Source organism: Pipra filicauda, unplaced genomic scaffold, assembly GCF_003945595.2.
Source record: "Pipra filicauda isolate LSUMZ 115617 unplaced genomic scaffold, ASM394559v2 scaffold297_size1274073_pilon, whole genome shotgun sequence".
Lineage (NCBI taxonomy): Eukaryota > Metazoa > Chordata > Aves > Passeriformes > Pipridae > Pipra > Pipra filicauda.
In genome coordinates, this window is record NW_024104417.1 from 601,833 (window position 1) to 615,284 (window position 13,452).

The window sequence follows — 13,452 nt, forward strand, 5'->3', positions numbered from 1 at the left end:
AAAACACCCTGCTAACATATCTCTGGCATCACAACTGAAAACATTCAATACACTCCGTGTGAGGCTCTAGGATCTTCTCTCGGCCTCAACCAGTTTGTAGAATTGGAAACTGAAGATATTCAGATAAATGGCAACGTCAACTGCCCCACAGAAATGGGCTGCACAAAGATGGGCAGCAAGACTATGCATGCATGTCATTCATAGCCATGACTACTTTGCCACATATTCCACAGAAGATATTTTATTTTTAAGTTAGGCCAACCCTCATTTCACTGCAATAGACAAGTTCCCTTCTCTTCTTCTCAGACAGGAAAGCACACCAGCACACACATCAGCATTGGACAGGTACCACGTCCATTTTAATAACAGAATCCACAACCCAGAGACCATTAAATCCCCCTTCCCATAACCAGTTCCATGCAGCTCTTTTGGGAATTCAGAATCTGACTTGCATCCGGAAATGCATCTGCTTTGTAGCATTGTTACTCATTCCTGTCTTGAGCATCCACTTTGCCTTCATTCTCTGCAGGTACTGCATATCACGCAGCTGAGCGGAGACGGCCCCTTCAGGGAGAGAGCAGGAAGAGAAAGAGGGATCAGTGTCTGTAAGCTTACTTACTACTTACATGCAAACCAGCTGATCTGTCCACATACATCAGCAGTTAGCTATAGGTTTTCCTTTCCACACTGGCACACTTCTTTTCACTCTTCCCTGGGGAAAGGCCAGTTCCCTCTATGAATATCCACCAATGTGACTAAGGGAAAAGGTTGTTTTGCATCCTAAGCCTGATTCTTTTATTTCAAAAGTGGATATAGAACACACCACTGTTCCCCAACTGGAAACGTATTCTGTCAAAGCATGATTTATATTACATGATTAAATAGCAAGAGTAGTGGTTTGGACAGGCAGAAAACAAGAAATCTCAGGAAGTCATCTAAATGCAAAGCTGCACAGAAGCCGTGCTGGATTTTAGACACAAGCAACTTCCTGCAATTTACTCTGCTTGGATGTCAGGAATGAAAAGGAACCAAGTGGAAGACAAACTACTGCATAAACCCCACATGTAAAACAAAGTTGGCCTATCCATTTGCAGAGTGACGACATCCTAGAACCTCCTTCTCTGCAAAGCCCTCACGCTGTCACTCACCCGCCTGGCCCGTCCAGCCCAGAGCTCTGTACTGCTGCAGCACCCGACCCACTGCCTTCTTGTTTTTCGCAACAGCCACCGCTCTTGACAGACCAAACCGTTGCTTGTAGTATCTCATCAAAGAACGATGACCCACTCTTGCACCTGTTCAGAGGAGAGGACATCTTATTATGCATCATAAAGGAGCTTCTGAAATGGAGTATTCAAACACATTGTGAAAACTATGGAAAAACTCTATGCTGAGAAACACTTTTAAAGGGTCCAGAACTTTAAAAATTTTAGGACAATTAGGAACTTAATGTAATTACTGTAAGAGCTGCTTTAAGGAAAAACACAAAAAGTACTGTGGTTCAAGAGGGTCTTAGCTCAGGTAACAAACAGACAGTTATCAGAAAAGAAAATTTTAATTAGTGGAATGAGCAGCGAGGCAATGCCATTTCAAGTAACCAGGGAAGTAACTTGCTGAGATTCAGGAAATCTTGTGTAACTGCATATTTGGCAGCACTTTTCAGAATGAAAGGGCTGAGGTCCCCTCATACAAAAACACCAAACAAAAAAAACAAGCAAGAGTGCCAAATGCTAAACAAGAGAAAGGCTGTTTAAATAAATTAATTTACAGAACTAGTTTACTGAAGTAGTTGGTAGCTGGCTCTCTGCAAAAAATCCCCTACACTAGATAACCTAAGTTATAGCCTCTCCAAGCTGCACTAAAACAAGTTATGGAAACTCCTGGAGTACACCATGAGAGTCACATGTCAATGAAGAGGTAAAACGGGCAAAGGAATCCACTGCCCCAGTCCACATATATATCAATGCTGAAGAAGTTGAACTATTTGGCAGTGACAATAATGGAAGGTAAGGACATAACCCCAAAGACGCAAAATTACCTTCCCCCTTCCCAAAAGAAAACACAACAACGGCCCATGCTACAGGTAATGGCTGCAGCTATGAGAAGTGCAGAGAAAGTATGGTATAACACAAACCCTATGGCCTACCTGAAGGAAGGATCAGCTCCATGGTGTCATCATCATAATCCAACTCTCTCTCTGCTGGGCGCTTTCCAGGCACGTCCACATCTTCCCCATTCTCGTGATCAGGGTAAGTGCTCCTGTGGAAGAGCAGTAGTGCACGTTTTATACATGGAGAGTAGCCACAGCTATACAGACTCATTGTACAAAAGAACTGCCACGCACAGCTACAGCAAGCCACAAACACTGTCACATTTTACCTACCTTGGTGTGGGAGTTCTTCCCAGTAGCAAATTGCCTTGAATAGAGGCTGGAGACAAGGAACACCCTTCCTCCAACCCTATTCCATAACTCAACATGGTTCTGCTGCTGCACACTTATCAGTGACTTATGGTGAAATATCATCACAGTGCAGCCCACCGGCTCTGCACAGCTACTGAAAGAGCGCTCCCAGAAGCTCCACTAAATGCACCTGTCACCATAATATGAGGTATTTCTGACCAAAATGAACACAGCTTAGGATAAGTTACAGAAAGTTCCACAAGAGACCTCTAAATCACAGCAGTCCTGTTAAACTCCAGCTACATAACAAAAAATATGTTAGAAATCCTCAGTAGATTTTAAGTCCACAATCTGCCTCAAAGGTAGTAGAAGAGACAGTTATGCCCTTTTATGGTCTTTTCTGGTGCACTGAAATCTATATTCAATAACGAAAATACAAAACAGAATTCAAAATATATTTTCATGGAGGACTGGTAATAGTGATCACAGAAGAGGAGAACCAATCATGTTGTTATGTTTACCTAGAAAAGTGGTGAACCAACAATGCAAAATAAGTATCAGACACAGGACTAAATTTTAAGAATGAATAGTTTCTGTTGTAATATTTAACCTCCCTTTTGTCTGTCCCCATCTGTGCTCAAAGAAAAGTGTCCTCACCTAAAATCATAGAAGTCTGCAAATTCCAGGGCAGCATCTCCATCTGTGAACAGTTTGCAGTGGCTTTTATCATTCATGTGAGCCTGTACTGCTTCTGTAGAGTAGAAGGATTTCCCTTTTTCATTGCACCAGATGCAGATTTTCCCAACGCCAACTTTCTCTCCTGCAGAAAACAATGGTACTTCTATTGGTCTGAACAGAACCTCCCCAGTCAGTAATTAACATTTCTGTACTGAAGCCCTCCTAGCTCGCAGGCAGAGAGATTGAGGCTTTTCATTTCCAGAAAACCCCTGCTGTTCCTATGCCTTGACCATATGGCCCCATCAGGGACAAGTCTGTGCATTTAAAGATTTCTTGTGACAAGGTATGGATCATTAAGTATAATCAATAACACATTTTGTACTTCCAGTACATTTTTCTATCTGATACTCCAAAATTATTTTATTCTCATCATTACTTGTAGGCTTCAAGGAAGATAAATTTTTTCCTACCTTTTAGCTCTCTCACAAGTATAGTAAACCAATGAGGCAAATACTTGCAGCTCATTAGTAGGATGATACAGTTCATATGCACACTTCAGCAAGAGAATTTTGTCCCAAATTTCATGTTATCTGAATAACTTTCTCAACATTAGAAAACTATGTGAGACCTACAAAGTACACAATCACATTTTCTCTGGGGTTTTCTCTCACTCCTCCTGGAAAGCCTGTGGTCCTGCTCATCATCAAAATACTGAACTTGACAGCACTCAGATTTTATACAAAAAAACACCCCCAAAAAATCACAAAACATTTGGTGTCATATCCAAATGACAATAAGCAATATCAGTGTATAATTATCCTGACCAAAAATCACAGAAAATTTACAGGCATACCCAGGTACTTGATTAGTCCTCTGAGGTCCACAAGATACTCTATGTCTGGAATAAAGAAGCTGTGAATTTTTGTCATATGGGCCACATTTTTTGTGAGAGATCTTGAATGATGGGGACAGAACAAGCAGTCTGTGACTGGTATAGCCCCAACAGCAGGCATGCTTTCAGCTTCTGCCTGTTCCTCCTCTTCTTCTCCCACACTTTCCATCTCTTCTTCAGAGCCAGAGTCTTCATGAGAATCCATATCTTCCCAGTCTTTTAAAGGAAGTTTTAAAAAAAATAAAATTATATGATTACTTCTCCCAAGCGAAACAAGTACCAGTTAAGTCAGAAAAAGCCATCATAGAAAATACTGCATTTTCAGTTCTTACAGCTAAGTGCCACACAGTCACTTCCAGGTGCAAGAATATACCATTGCCAGTAAAAACACATTTTAAGATGCACAGCAAAGCACAAGGTTCCTCATAAAAAAATTGGCAGATCTGATACTTTTTCCCCTCCGCTTTCTTAGCTATTAACACTTTATTGTTGTTTCCATGCCTTGCAGTTAATTCACAACAGCACAAAACCACAAGAACGATGCATTAAAAATAAGACAACTCTGACACCATCAGGAAAATACTCATATTCAGCAGTGACTCAGCAGTGAGGGAAAACACACTCCTGTTCACACACACATCTTTAACAACAGAGAACAATCCCAGCTGTCACAGATGTTACATGTTAGTATATACCAGGCTATAATAAGAATTCTACACATTTGCAGGATTACTGCCAAGCTCATTAACAGATAAGCCATCAGATCATACTGCTAGAGGAGTACAGAAATATTTTTTAAGGAATTTGGCTCTGCGGCAGTGAGCATTTCACAGTACTTTTTCCCTACTGGTTCCCTAAAAAATGCCATGCCAACAGAGTGTTTGAGAACAGGTAACAGGGTGCTTCCCAGCGTTGTATGCTGCTAAATGGAGATCTTTGCTATAAGATGTAGTTCAATAATTTTAAAACCCTGACACTGAATTGACAGAACTTGTAAGAAACATCTCTGGACAAACACTTAAAAGGAAAATTAACATTCAGAAATCTACTGAGATTTTAGCATTACAATTTATGACATAACCCCAAAGATGCAAAATTACCTTCCCCCTTCCCAAAAGAAAACACAACAATGGCCTATGCTACAGGTAATGGCTGCAGCTATGAGAAGTGCAGAGACATTAATCCACACATTAATCCAAGACAGGTGCAAGTTGACTCCTTTTTTAGGTGTTAAGGTGCATGTTCAGAGGTAAATGTTTCTTCTCCTGTAGAACAGATTTTCTGAACTGCAACTGAAATTTCAGCAGCGCAAAACTGCTCTAACAGATGTAGTAACATGACACAGGGGTTTCAGTAACAAAGCTGGCATGAGGTTCCACCTCATTCATATCTGTCCTCTCGCTACAGTTGAATCACCCCATTCAACTGCTCCAATAGATGTGTTTGGAGCTGCACTGTCAACTACAGCACTGAAAGCATCCAGGTTAAAAAATAACCCTTTTCTGGAAACTCTGAAGCTCTCATCTTTTCAGCTGTCTGCTTTCCAGGCTGACCTTCAACAGAAACCTTTAGTCACTGGAACAGGCAAGACCTTTTCTGATGGAAAATACTGCACTTCTACAGAAGGCTTCTGCACAAACCATGGCTCACCCCAAGTTATCCCTTGTCCGTATGTTTACTGCCTTACCTTCTTCATTATCCTCTTCCTCCTCTGCTTGTTGCTTGGCCAGCTTCTTTGCTTGCTGTTCAAACCACTGCAGTCGAGGAGGTATTTCTGGTCGCTCTCTGCTCTGTGATAAGCTGGCACTTTCCTTAGACACTGGAGAGCTACTTGCATTACTAGGAAATAAATGTGTTTTCTTTGGAGAGGAAGATGGCTGAGCTCTGATGGCTTGCTGAATAGCCGTATTCATTTCATCTTTGTTCACACTCTCTGGGGCCAGCCCCTTTTCCAGGTTCTTCTCATTTAGTATTTTTACCTTCTTGCTAACAGCTTGAACAGCTTTCTTCTCCAACTCCAGGTGCTTCTTGGACTTCAAGTGATTCTCATAGGCATTGAAGGTGGAGAATCTCTTGCTGCAAACTGTGCAGTAAGTGGCAGTGATTTTGTTTTGCTCCTCTGCAACTGCTCTCTGCGCTAGGACTCTCTCTTGGAAATTCTCAGCAGTGACAGGAGGCATGTCAGCAACTTTACGCTTCAGGTTGTACCTGTGCCAGTCAGTTTTGTAATGGGCACGCTGAATGTCACCATCCTTGAAAGCCACACGGCAAGTGATACAAGTGTAGGTTGCCATTACTAGAAAGCTGGAAAAAAATAAAATCAGGCTAAAAAAGATTAAGTAACAGCCACAAAAAAAACCCCAACACGACACCCTGGGTGTGTTATGCGCGAGCAGGAGTAAAAGAAGAAACTTATAAAAAAAAAACTTTGATGCAGTTACTAGAGGTTACCCATACCACAGCAGCATCTGAGTATCCAAGCTCTGGATGCAGAAAGACTCACTGTGCCTGTCGGGACTGAGACACAGAAGAGGGCTCCCAGTCACAGCAACAGTGTTTCAAAAGCTCTGCACTCTTCACTGAAAATCAGAGATTAAAGGTTCTTAACAAGCTTGTGTTCTGCCAACTCTAAGATTTTGAGGAGACTAGTGATTGCTCCAAAACAAGGGTAAAAAGGGAAAACCGCTTTCAGGCCTATTTTCCATTTTTTACAGCCTTACCAAATGGGGAAAAAAGAAAAGTTACTGCATTTAAAAATCAGGCCTTCCTAGTTCTTCTGGAGCAGTGCATGTAGTGTTGACAACACTTTACCCTGCAGAGCTGTTCACCTGGAGATGCAGCCAGTCATGCCTAGATCTAGCTCTTGAAGCCACTGATAACCCTGATCTTCCTCCACTTCCAACCATCCAGCTGAGGTATGTTACTGGGGCTGTGACAGGACAACTGGAGAACAGTGACCTGTCACTGATGCTTTCAGTCCTTTCCAAAGCCACACATTTCCTTTCTTCTCAGTGCTTAATGAAACTCAACTTTTTCTTAAAGCTGATGGAATCTCTTGAATGCTCCAAAAGCAAAGAGCAAAAAGGCATGTTCTAACTGGAGATCACAGAAACCACCCTCATCTTTTAACTGATTTAGAGAAACCATGGCTTAATCGGGAAAAAAAAAAAGAAATAATACATCAGGATGAGAGGTTCTGAAAGCAAGCAGAGGAAGAGCAGCCCCTCCCAGAAGCTACCAACAGGGAGAAGCAGTCGCAAAAGTCAAAAATACGTAGAAAGTCAAAAGACACATTATGAAATGCTCATACCCTGTAACAACTGGACTCCTTACTTACTGCTTGTGTTATCTCTAATGCTACAATGATAGGCAGAAAATAAAGGCCATACTGTTTTATTTGAAATACTATAAGCATCCATTCAGTGTAACACATGCTTTTTGTGTTTCAGAGAAAAATGTATCATCTGCCCACTGAGGGACTCCAATGGTTCCCTGAAGCATTTCCCTCCCACCTGCAGAGCTCCCTGCCCTTTTCCCAGCCGAAGCATCAATCTTACAGCTACAAACCACTGATGCAGAGCCACGTTGACTGTTAATCACAAACTCCTTGCAGAAACCTCAGGGACAGAACAATCTGATCCAGTCCATGAGACACAGACAGTAGCCACACACTAGATTACCATGGGGGTATTTAAAAACACCCCGAAAAAAACAAAAAGTGGAAGAGAAGGAATGAAACTGACAGAATTTACAGCCATAAATCTTCACCTCTGGCTACTAAGCAGAGAAGTGCCTACAATTCAAGCTGCATAAAGCAGAAGAAGGCCCTGCAGTACCCTGTGTAGTTGCACCACCACTTCCCATGACTCACCTACATTTTCACCTCCCGCTTCAGGCCACCAGGCCCAGGCCCCGAGTCCTGCCTTGTGTGGGGCTCGGGAAAAGGAAATCCGCGGCACTCACAACCCTGCAGCCCAGGAGGGCACAGCCAAGCCCTGCCAGACAAACTGGGTTCTCCCCTATGGTCTTTATCCCGGGTGCTGCTTTCAGCCGCATTTAAACTGAGCCCGTGTCCCTAAGGCTGACACAAGGTAGAAAGGCCTCACCGGCAGGGTGTGTGTGTTCATTATATGGACACCGGAAGTGCGGGCAAAACTTAAAAATAAATAAATTTTAAAAATAAATAAAATGAGAGATAAGACGTGGCGCAGGCGGCAGCCGGGAGTCTCCAGGCCAGGCCGGGCTCGCAGGGAGCCTCTGCCCCAAGGGAGCGCAGCCGGCCCGGCCGCGCCGCCTCCCCGCCGTCCCCATCGGGCCGCCCCGGCCCGCCCCATCCCGCCCCTCCGCATCCCACCCGTGCTCCCGGCCGGCCCCGCACACGCACCTGCGGCCGGCGGAGCAGAGGGTCCCGGGTGCCGCCGCCGCGGGACGGACGAGCAGGAAGCGGCCGCGCAGCGTCCGGCGGGAGGGGCCGGGCCGGGCCGGGCCCCGCTTCTGCCCCCGGGCGGCGGGAGGCCGCGAGACCGGGCAGTGCCAGGGAACGCATACGGGAGCGGCGGGACCTCCGCTGAAGGGGTTTTACTTTCACAGAATCGATTAGGTTGGAAAAGACCTCTGAAACCATGGAGTCGAACCTGTGACCGAACACCACCTTGTCAACTAGACCATGGCACTGAGTGACACGTCCAGTCTCTCCTTAAACACCTCCAGGGGCGGTGACTCCACCACCTCCCTGGGCAGCCCATTCCAATGTCTGATCACTCTTTCAGTGAAAATATTCTTCCTCATGTCCAACCTAACCCCTCCCCGGTGCAGCTTAAGACTATGTCCTCTTGTCCCATCACTAGTTCCCGGGGAGAAGAGGACGACTCCCCACTTCGCTACAACCTCCTTTCACGTAGTTGTAGAGGGTGTTAAGGTCACCCTGCTTGTTGTTACAGAGTCCTTTTCCATTTTTGGGAATAAACACACGATAAGATGATGAAAGATAAAAACTAACACATATTTATTAAATGCTTTTACAAACGATCAATATAACAGTTCCATGTTTACAAAACAGTGATTGGGCAGGTAAAGTGCTGCAGAATACTTAAATAAAGACATTTTGTAATTCTCCAGTTTCTGGTTGCCCGGGTGGGGGTTACTCACAGACTGTGACGCTGCTTGTGTGCTGAGAATGCATGTGAAGACCACAGGGCCTTTGTTCAGAAGGCTGGGACAGCCTGGAAAAAGCCCAGAACGAACACAGAACAAGTAAAACGAGTATCTCTTCAGATCCTATCACTCTGGGTTGCAATAATTTACTCTCCTTTGCATAGAATAGTATTTTTTTTCCTGAACAAATGGAAGAATGGTCAGTGGGTGTGTGGTGCCTACCCATGGAAACCCCATGTGCTGAAAACAGGTGCTTTTGCACTGGATTTGACACACCCATGGCCATTGATCAGATGGCGATCCCTCTGCCTGTCTCTCACATGTACTGACACAAGGGGAAATTTTCCGAGTATGAAGGACTGCACCATATCCCAGAGATGCTGCCCTGACACACGTCATTTTCTCCCAGTCAGGATGCATGAAGAAGCCACTGCAAGGCAAGGGAGTGTGAGCACTTCACTGCCAGGTAAGAGTAGACCACGTAACACAAGCAGTACCAATCCCATGACAACATCACATGCTGTGTTACCGCAGGGCACTTGCTCACACTATGCCCTCCACACTGCCTGTAGGCCTTTTGACTGGAAATCGCATGCAAGCAGGCTTTCCCTGGAAAAACTGAGTATTTCAAAGTTATTTACTACCTCATACTCACTTGCCTGTCTTTCTGCCCATGTATTCAGTTTGGAAGATGAGAAGGTGATGACAGTGCTAGGTAGGAAAGATGCTGTGGACCATTGTGAGAGGAATTTTTTAAGGAACTGCTATTTTGTGGTTGCTGCTAGAATACAGCAAAATGAAGGTTTCTCAAGGGATTTCCAACTGAAGGCAGTGTAGAAGGTATCCATAAAGGAGAGAAACGTTTTCTTCGTGTTTTGCTGTCAAACTGCTGGCAGTGGAATGTATCGTATCTGAGCAAAGTGTTTCTTACATGCATTTTTCTGGGAGGGAAGAGATCATTTCCTGCAGAAAATGAGGCATCTTTTCACTACCTGAGGAAGAATATTAGACGTTACAGAATTACCTCCTTCCCATTACACAACGTTTAGGGGCTTGAATGTAATCAACTACCACGAAAGTAGAAAAATACAATTCTAAAGACACTCAAATAAGCAACTATGTCCCTAAATTGAATGATTTTCTTTTCAAGTTTTGCTTTCTTTTTTCTTTCTGGGAAAAAGTGAGACTTGTATTGGAGAAAAATCAATCTATTTACTTGTCTTGAAACCAGAAAATGGGTAATTTACAAAAAGTCCGAGAATATCCTCCAACTGCTTTTCCTCCTGATCTAATCTATTATTCTAGAAGAGTGCCCCTGTGTTACGTACTTTTATAACCACAAGTATTCTTCATAAAACAACAATAAAGTGCACACTGTTATAAAGCCACCACTGACAGCCAGTTAGTCTGTCCCGTCAATCCGCTCCAGAAAAGCCCGTGAAAGACTGCTCCTTCCCTCATGCCTCTCTGTCCCACAGCCTGTTTCCCCTCCTGGCACCAGTACTCCTGGATAAAGAAGCACACAGTTGTTCAGGTGTCCTACAAAGTTCCATCAGCAACTTGGACTTGTACTCCTCTAACTATATAGATTGTCCTAAACGTGCAGCAACGAAATGATGCTTTTGAGTCATCCAAGAAATTTAAATGGTCTTTAAATTCACTAAATTCTCCAGCAAAAGCTTCTTTTAATTTTGGCTGGGTTTTTTTTGTTTTGTTTGTTTGTTTGTTTTGATTTTTTTCAAATGAGGACAGGCTGGGGAAAGCTAAAAAGGAAACTTAGCAACCAATGCTGTGGAACTCATGTGGACCATGGTTGTTAATGATTTCCATAAACTCAGATGTTAAGATAATGCAATGTTAACCCAGATGTTAAGATACTGTAGTTTTGAAAACTGCGTCTTGTAGGATCTATATCCAGCATCCACTTATTTCATAACGTATTTGTTAATGAAGGCACAGGCTTACCTTTTTACTGGTAAAGGACAGCAGACACGTTCAATATGCATTACTGACAGAAAAGCACAAGCAACAATAAAGCTAGTGTCAAAAATTCTCAGCATCTTTCTTTTCACTATACTCTTTTTGGCCTTCTGCCTATTTTTTCATCTCAAAAGGAAAAAAAAATACAAAATGAAGTTAACTTTAACCACAGGTTTACCTACACACATATGTTAGTGGAAGATTTTTTATCGTTTGTTGCTGTACTTTTTGAGGGTCCTAGATGACAGTATTCACCTCTTCAAATGCCAGCAAATGGAAATTTACTTAAGTAGTAGTAGCAGCTGACATGGTCCCTCAACTTCGCTAATGGTTTACATCACATTAAAAAAACTAGCTTTACTTCTTCCTATTTCTTGGATTACTATTGCTAGGTATTGCAACTCAGTTTTGTTACAGGTGAACAAAAAAGCCCTAAAAAAATAAGTTATCTGCTTAAGATCCCATGCCACTTACTCAGCATGAGTGGACTTTAAACCAGCAAACGACTTAAACAAATTCTTTTTTGTTTTAAATTACATGCCAAGAAGAAGATTCTGAGTGTCTTCTCTAGCAAATGACCTTACCAAATACTTTTAAGTACCTTAAAATATTCAGCTTGCAACACAACTTTTGTTGCAAGTGGCAGCAGCTATCCTGTGAAAAAAACCCAAATCAAAACCTACAGAATCTTGAATTAAGGAAGTGGCATCTAAAAAAGCCTTTATGCTTTTTTTAACCTTTAACTTTTACTCCGAACAATAACTATCCTCACCTGCTCCCATAAAGGTTGTTCAGTTTACACAATATTAACTTTTAAATAAAAAAATTCATTGGCTGACTTCACATGGGCAATACTGCCATGGACCAGACTCCATCAAGGAACACAGCAGGTGGTCAGTCAAATAACATGCCACTTTACAACTCTACAAGCCTATAACAGCAAAAAACTTGGAAATGCATCACCACATCCAAAATAATTCAAAGGTTTTAAGTATGAAATCAAGTTTTCTTTTATAGTGTTGCATACATATTTAAACTAGAGTTGTGCTGGTTAATGTGTTTCATATACAGTAGATGCACTACACATAATCCTAACTGCAGGGATCCATACTTTTTGGTATGATCTCATTGCAGTCCTCTGATAACTTGCCCTTGCTATGTGAGTCATTAGTTGTATTACAGGATTGGCAAACAAGTAAATAAATTGCTGATGTTGAAAATTTGGCTCAGGACCCCAAAATAAATGGTTGTCAAAAAGATAGAAGAAATCTCTCCCCAACTCTTTTGAACAACTGACCTCCAACACTCATCTGTAACCAAACAGTGGACAGATAATTCATTTCCATGCTATTACATTGAGGTATAACTACCAGAAACATTAAACTATCAGTATCATCTGATATTTATCCAATTAATTCACTCTGCATAAGGGAAATTATAACAACACATCTAAAGGGATAGTTAAAGCTTGCAGCTCAGAATTTTCCTCTTTTTTTTTTTTTTTGCATTTGATGATTTTTTTTTGTGTTTTATGTTTAATTTCTTCTATGTTACCAGGTTAATGACTTCCAAGCAGATTTGAAAGAAAGCCTGAAGACTTTTTCTTTTCCTGGGATTCAGCTTCTTGGCCTTGTGAAAGTCCCAATTCTTTCTCAATCTGCTCTAGCTCAGACTGGTCAAGCAGTTCAAAATCATCAGCTTCCTCTGTGTCTGTCTCCTCACTCAAACTGGGTGCTGCATGTGAGGGAGCTTGCAGTGTGGACTGCAACTGCTCTTTGATGGCAGCAGACACCGCGGCTGTGATGACATCACCAGCAATTCCACTCATTAAATTAAAGGTTTGGTCACTGGTCAAAGGCAAGGACAACCCTGCAGTGGGTGGTCTCTCTTTACTCTGTCTGGAAGCGTGATCCACCTTGAAATCTGTTTGCTCTTTTCTTCGTTTTGGATGGATGGGCATTCCAATGCTTGAGTCATCATCATCATTTGTTCCGGCACCATTTTCTAAAGAAGGGAATTCTAAAAGATCTCTAGCGAAAGCTTCTTCATGATCACTAGGTCGGTCAAAATCTATTACAGGGTTAACAGAAGGAAATACAGTGTTAGCACTCACGAAAGGTTTCCCAAAAAAACAGCCACATGTAAAAATGCAGTAAGTGTTCCTTTGAATACATTTACTAATCTATACTCTAGTAGTTTTCACAAGCAAAGGAGCTTTGTGTGACATCTACAATAAAATGGTTTTGAGGTTGAAAAAACAGTACCACAAATCACCTGATATCGACCTAACTCTTTGAACAAAATACCTTTTTAAAGTGGTATCTAGCTGTGAAACAACCCATGGAAATCT

The 13,452-nt window shown here is 42.4% G+C and overlaps 2 protein-coding genes across 4 annotated transcripts in view; both read right to left on the reverse strand.

The window, feature by feature from the left end:
• Positions 1-225: 225 nt before the first annotated feature.
• ZNF622 (zinc finger protein 622) lies at positions 226-8,452 on the reverse strand. 2 transcript variants are annotated; one of them, XM_027738993.2, is made up of 7 exons: positions 8,353-8,452; positions 5,656-6,272; positions 3,930-4,184; positions 3,056-3,218; positions 2,144-2,256; positions 1,149-1,292; positions 226-564 (listed from the first exon to the last, which is right to left on the reverse strand). In XM_027738993.2, the coding sequence occupies exons 2-7, from the start codon at positions 6,260-6,262 to the stop codon at positions 437-439; spliced, it is 1,410 nt and encodes a 469-aa protein (XP_027594794.1). In that variant the 5' UTR covers positions 6,263-6,272; positions 8,353-8,452; the 3' UTR covers positions 226-436. The 2 variants fall into 2 exon arrangements, with proteins under 2 accessions (XP_027594794.1, XP_039238992.1); XM_039383058.1 differs by lacking the exon at positions 8,353-8,452 and adding an exon at positions 7,840-8,024 and having other exon boundaries at positions 355-564.
• A 499-nt stretch (positions 8,453-8,951) lies between these two features.
• RETREG1 (reticulophagy regulator 1) overlaps positions 8,952-13,452 on the reverse strand; it is a 65,937-nt gene continuing 61,436 nt past the window's right edge. The window contains exon 9 of one of the 2 annotated variants that reach the window (XM_039383053.1): positions 8,952-13,172. In XM_039383053.1, coding sequence (XP_039238987.1) covers positions 12,661-13,172 — 512 coding nt within the window. In that variant the 3' untranslated portion in view covers positions 8,952-12,660. The remainder of the gene's footprint in view (positions 13,173-13,452) is intronic. The other variant, XM_039383054.1, reaches the window with a different exon arrangement.

Coding starts and splice junctions, on each gene's coding strand:
- ZNF622 (XM_027738993.2), bottom strand. CDS start 6,262: ATGGCAACCTACACTTGTATCACTTGCCGTGTGGCTTTCAAGGATGGT. Junction 3,219..3,929: donor AGGACTAATCAAGTACCTGG/GTATGCCTGTAA, acceptor TGTTTTCTGCAG/GAGAGAAAGTTGGCGTTGGG. Junction 2,257..3,055: donor GCAGACTTCTATGATTTTAG/GTGAGGACACTT, acceptor GCTCTTCCACAG/GAGCACTTACCCTGATCACG.